Source organism: Henckelia pumila, chromosome 4, assembly GCF_033568475.1.
Source record: "Henckelia pumila isolate YLH828 chromosome 4, ASM3356847v2, whole genome shotgun sequence".
NCBI classification, from domain to species: domain Eukaryota; kingdom Viridiplantae; phylum Streptophyta; class Magnoliopsida; order Lamiales; family Gesneriaceae; genus Henckelia; species Henckelia pumila.
The window spans coordinates 102,459,058-102,465,129 of record NC_133123.1 but is presented as its reverse complement, the minus strand read 5'-3'; the positions used below and the strand labels follow the sequence as shown (position 1 = coordinate 102,465,129).

Below are 6,072 nucleotides of genomic sequence, written 5' to 3'. Positions count from 1 at the left end.
TTAGACTCATTTCCAAAAGTTTGATAAATCCTTCTTTATTGAGATCTAAAGTTTCTGCTGCTATTCTCATGGATGATGTCCAATCATCTATGAGATCTTCTCTGTTTTTGAAGTCAAGAACATCCAGGTTTAACATAACCCCATAAGGATGTATCGGGTCTAAAACGGTTTTTCCATAAGGAGTTTGATGTATTGGTATATTACTCCTTCTTGATCTGGTTCCTGCTGGATGTGAATTTTCTCCAACATGGAACTCACTATGTGGTTCTTCTATTTTAACCACATATCTCGTGGAATTCCCTATGAGTTGTTCACCCTCAGGAGAATTCATTTTTAGATCTACTACTTTAAGATTCGAAAAAGAATCCGCAAGATCTTGTAGATCCTCGAGATTTAATCTTTCTAAAGTAGTCATCAGATAGTGTTTTTCTCTGATATTATCTTTATAAGATTAATCATCAATTCATCATCAGTTAAAGGTTTTTGAACCATTTTGGTTTTATCTTTCTGATGTAACAGAGGTTCGGTACCAAACGAGAGTGGTAACCTTCCTCCTGTATTTCCCTTTCTAGAACCAGAAGTATGTTCTAGATTTATAATTTTAGTTTGAAGATCCTTTAGAGTTACAAGAATTTCTTCTTGTTTTTAAGGATTTCTCCAATCTGCCGAGGTATTTCATACAGCTGATTACTGTAATATTGTACCGTCTTTTGAATTTCTCTAAGATCTCCGGAGAGTTTAGAGAATTCTGGTGTGATCTCTAGAAATTGAGAATTAGAAATCATATTTCTTAATCTCTTCAGAGAGTATAAAAGACCTAAGTCTCTTTAAGTTCTGTTGTAAAGAAGCTATTTTAAATATATTCACTTGTTTATGGGATTTCATATAAATGAAATCCTTCTGGTTCAAACTCTCGTTTGAATCCATAGTTTGTTGAAAATCTCTTCCTCAACAAAGAAAAGTATGATTTAATGAATAATATAAAGTCTGAATAAAATTACCTAGGTTCTGATACCATTTTTTGAGCCCAGAGGAAATATTAATTATAATTGTTAGAATAAGGGTATTATAAACAATTTTTAGTTTGAGGGACATATTAAGGAAACTATTTGTTAAATAAGGGACATAAGTAGGAACGAATAAAGTGTTAGTATATTTTTGGGAAAGTTAAAAAACTTTAAGGACGTATTTGAGTTTTATCCCAAAAATTAGTGGCGCCGGAAAAAAACTATATAACACACAAGTTGCGTGCATATGAATATGATCACTAGTAATATCATAGAAAAATTTTAGAATCAAGTTGCCAATAAATAAGCGTGAATTCTGCACTTTTTCCCCTATTCATGATCATCCCATGTTGCTCATACACAATGGCAGAAAAAGTTTAATACTACTGAAATTAAAGTCTGTTCTTCTAGCATTATTAAATGTAGTAGTAATTAATAATTTCAAATTCCGAGTTACCTTTTTTATTTAATTTTTGGGAAAAAAAAAGGAGATTAAATTTGACACCCCACCACCTAGCTGGTTGTTCCCTCTTCCAAAATTAACCACCCACTCCTACAACATCCATCCTGAAATAACTACTCAAACAACTGTCACTCGTGGTTCAGTTCACCTTCAATTTCATCTACTTTTATTCTTTCAAATCTTCACTAATTTGTATATACATATATATGAAGCTAAAAGAATTTAATATTTATCCATCCATGCTCGTTTTCACTCCCTTTTCACCAAGAACATAGAAACTTTCAACTGATCATACCGCTGTAAAAATCTGGGAAAAGAAAATGTTCGATTTTCTATTCGGATGGAGAAAGGCGTCGAAATGGTGAATGTTGTTTCAACATTTTAAATTTATGGTGATCATATACGACACTGGAATAATTCGTAATGATCAAAAGATTCTGATTAGATATATTTTCTTCTTGATCATGCAGTAAAAGTCTTATAAAAAAGGTGCAATGCCGCGTTAAGGTTGCGACGAACAAGAGGCGCTGGATTGTGAGACAGCTGAGGCAAGATGTGGCTGAACTGCTCAAGAATGGCCATACTCAAACTGCCTTTGAAAGGGTATATATATATATATCTATGCTTGCTGTTACATTTGCTGCTTTCATGTGAATTTCTTCTTCTGTTTCTCGAAAACTTATCCGCTAATATGATGATGATCACTTCACATTTCAGTTGATCTTTGTTGTTAAAAGTTTCCTGCGATTTTAGATTTTTCAAGCTAGAGGTTGCTCCTTGTGTTTATCTATATTTTTTTCACATCAATGATATAAATAATATTAGGAATACATATCTTGGTATATAATATATTATAATCATTTCAATTTTGAAGTTGGAGGTTATATATTTATTTTGTTGGCCAAAAAAATAAATACGTTCAGGTTGAGCAGCTTGTCAAGGATCAGAGCATGGTTGAAGTGTACGATCTTGTGGGCAGTTTCTGTGAATTCATAATAATAAATCTTGGATACATCAGAAGACACATGTATGTATTCATATAAATTCATTTTCAGCTATTTTTCACCTATTCTTTTTTCATATCTATAATAATATATATACTATAGAATGAACAGCCCTTTTTATCAGAAAATGAATAAATTTTGAGTAGGGACTGTCCGAATGACATCAATGAAGCAATATCAACTCTAATTTTCACATCAGCGAGACTAGGCGATTTACCGGAGTTACTCTCGGTTAGGAAGCTGTTTGCGGAACGATATGGTCTCAGTTATGTTACGGCTTCGCTCGAATTACTCCCGGGAAATCTTGTAAACAATCAGGTTGAGCCATCAAAAAATTGATTCAACGGAAGTTTGTTGATTATATGAATATAAGAATTAATTAAGGCATGGAAACATACTTGATTTCTTTGTTTGCAGGTAAAAGAGAATCTTGTTTACACAAAGAAAGTGGCTGATGATGTGAAGTACAAATTGCTGGATGAAATAGCTAGCAGTTGTGTTGAAACAGGACCCTTGTTTCTTGAATACAAACCATCCCACTCGCTCGAAAATCGGGTAATTTTTCGTGATATTTTTATGTTATAATGTCATAAAAGAATCATGTGCGTGCAGACAGGATGTGTCATCCAGTACCCTCGACTGAAAAAGTCTATAAATTTTTCATGTGTAATTTTCTCTAAAATCCTGGTATCATATAAACTCAATCATATTGCAGGAAACCGAAAGTAACACTACTCAGATTCCCAGCAATGAGATTCAGACAGGCAACGATAATGAAAAAATTCTTAATACCGCGGCAGAATCCGAAGGAATGATTGTACACATTGATTTCCAATCTGAAAGATCGAAAGAAGATCAGAAAAGTTTTCCCAATGCCATGCAGTTATCAGTTGTTGGCGAGAGTAAGATACATGGAAAGCCTTCAGCTTACGAAATTGAGTCATTTTCGTCGTCTTCTTCTTCAGAAACCTCTAGATTACCAGAGGAAATGATATATCTAGATGACATTGAGGAGTTTGTATCCCCAGCGTCGACCAAGAATGGACATGTCCAAGATCAGAGGCTATTTATCTTCAAACCATTCGAAATAGCTCTTAAAGAGTCAGCAGATTACATTAATGATGCCATTCCTTTCAAGGGACAAAAGCTTTTGCAGTATCATGAAAAGAATTCAGTATCAAGAAGCTCGAGAGTAGTGGTAGAAGAACCGAGCCGAAAAAGAATGCGGAGAGTTTCTCAAGAAAATACAGACGAATGCGAGCTATACCGTGGCATCTCTCACAATGCATCAACGGCTCAAAAACACGAATCCCACTATCATCAAAGAGAAGATAAGTACAAGATTTTAATAGATTCATTTGATGATGAAGGAGGAAACAGAGAGAGAAGTTGCTATGTCACAGTCAAGAGCAGCATTAATGTCATGAGGTGTGGCTATGATAGTGTGGGATTTGTGTGGAGATGCAATTCCAATTCAGATATGATCTCCAAGAAATATTGCTGTATAGAACATCCCCATCACTTGTATATTGGGGACAGAAACGAGTCCTTGGAACATCTCTCTTCGACCCCCAAAACAAAGGATCATCCAGTGCAATCCATAAAGGAAGCAAAGATTGATCAACATAGGTCACATTTCTACAAAGATTCTATCAATTGCAAGGCGCGAGGCGAGATGAAAAACGAGTGTTTAAGGGCAATGACTATGCCAAATGCAAGGCCTGTTGAGATTACTATAGATAACATGTTCAGATCCGACTCATTTCCACTAAATACGCCCCCTTCGTGCCGCCATATCCATCCAAAGCTCCCGGATTATGATGAACTTGCCGCCAAGTTCATGGCGCTCAAACGACAAAATCTTCAAAATAAAAATACATGAACAAGCCAGTGATATGAATAGTCGAGATTCAGGCAGGTGTTATTTTTTTTTCTCAGTTCCAAGTACATTATTAGTTTTTATTTTTTATTTTTTTTTTCGTTGATTAATTTATTGAATGATTTGTGTATTTATTTGCATCAGTAACGCAAAAGGGCTGCATGAAATTTTATTGCCGCTGCATATTACATGCGGCACCGTTGCATCTCGTGCCCCAAAAAAAAAAAAAAAACCGCCATTTATGAGAGAAACATAATGTAGAATTAATTGTGTTGCAAATTCTGGCATGTGATGCTGTTGAACAATTTTACTGTTAAAGCATAAATTCTACTAACTAAGCCAGATCTTTGGACAAAATAATTTCACATTAATAATAATTCCTCATAAAATTGTATATTTGACCATTTATTTTTCCACTGCGATTTTGAACTTTTATATTTGCAAATTTCAGTTTAGTTATATTTTTCTAATTGACAATTTTAGTCTTTTTTTTTATCAATAGTGCTGATGTGACATTACATACGTCAGTACGTATCACATCAGCTCTATGTCGAAAAAAACTAAAATTTCTGAATCGCAAAGAGATAAATCATACATGATCAACAATTTTTTTTCCTATATTAATTTAATTGATTTGAAATTTTTTCGCAAAATAATGGGCTAAACCTTTCTTTCTTAGTTTATCAATATATATATATATATATATATATATATATATATACTATTTAATAATAGCTAAACCCATTATAAAAACTGTCATGGTCAATTTAATGTGTAGACTAAATTAAATTACAAACTACAAAGCATATATGAAAACTTAATTAGACAACCTACCGACCCAAAGTTGTCTCCAAATTTCAAAATCGCGGCCCACTTAACAATCTAACACCCACGTTTCTTCAACCGTGCTCTCAATCTAATTTTGTCCCAATGATATCCTCACGTCAATGCTCTTTAACCCCACGTTAAGTTACGGTAAATTTTTTTTTAAAAAAGGTAAAAAAAAAATTTTTGAAACCGCTCCATTTCTCTTATATTTTACTAATACATTATGAAATTCAAATATTACGAAATACACGCAATGCGTGTGCACCGTGACAAGTATATATAAAGGTTGAGTGCTTAATTTATAGTGACTGTTTTTTGATGTGTCATGATACACCAAAAATCATATTTCAATTCTATCCTTTTTAATTTCACCTTGTTCTCAACTTCTTTTTTTCACTAACATCTTCCACCTTTTCTTCAACCAATTTGTATCATGTTTGTTTCTATGATTAATTTCACACGTATAAATCTCAAATATCAATTTGATTATATTAGCATATAAAATTTATATTATCTTACCAATAATTAATTTTCAACTACTAAATAATACATTATTTCATAAAAAATTCATATATTACATCACACACGTAATTGTGTGTGCTTCTGTCGCTAGTATATATAAAAGTACAACGTAATTATCCAAAAAAATTTTGAAGAGGTAATTATCGATTTAATATGTATGAAAATAAATTATTTTTTACCAGTGACTTTTTGCACACTTCAAATATTTTTCTAATATTTAATGATATTTTTTTATTTTCAAATTAATTTTTTTAAATATATTTTTTAAAGAGTGATAGACTGTCTAGTTTAAAAATTTTAAAATAAATATAAAAATATTATTGCATTTAAAATATGAAGAAAGATAGTATTGATGATTCAAAATGAAAT

General features: G+C 32.4%; 1 protein-coding gene across 1 annotated transcript; it reads left to right on the top strand.

Moving 5' to 3' along the window:
• Positions 1-1,720: 1,720 nt before the first annotated feature.
• LOC140861470 (uncharacterized) lies at positions 1,721-4,356 on the top strand. Its single transcript, XM_073264495.1, has 6 exons — positions 1,721-1,831; positions 1,941-2,073; positions 2,394-2,497; positions 2,621-2,792; positions 2,892-3,029; positions 3,190-4,356. Exons 1-6 carry the CDS (start codon positions 1,791-1,793, stop codon positions 4,354-4,356), a joined length of 1,755 nt encoding a protein of 584 aa, XP_073120596.1. The 5' UTR covers positions 1,721-1,790.
• The last annotated feature ends 1,716 nt before the right edge of the window (positions 4,357-6,072 follow it).

Coding starts and splice junctions, on each gene's coding strand:
- LOC140861470 (XM_073264495.1), top strand. CDS start 1,791: ATGTTCGATTTTCTATTCGGATGGAGAAAGGCGTCGAAATG. Junction 2,498..2,620: donor GGATACATCAGAAGACACAT/GTATGTATTCAT, acceptor AATTTTGAGTAG/GGACTGTCCGAATGACATCA. Junction 2,793..2,891: donor GAAATCTTGTAAACAATCAG/GTTGAGCCATCA, acceptor CTTTGTTTGCAG/GTAAAAGAGAATCTTGTTTA.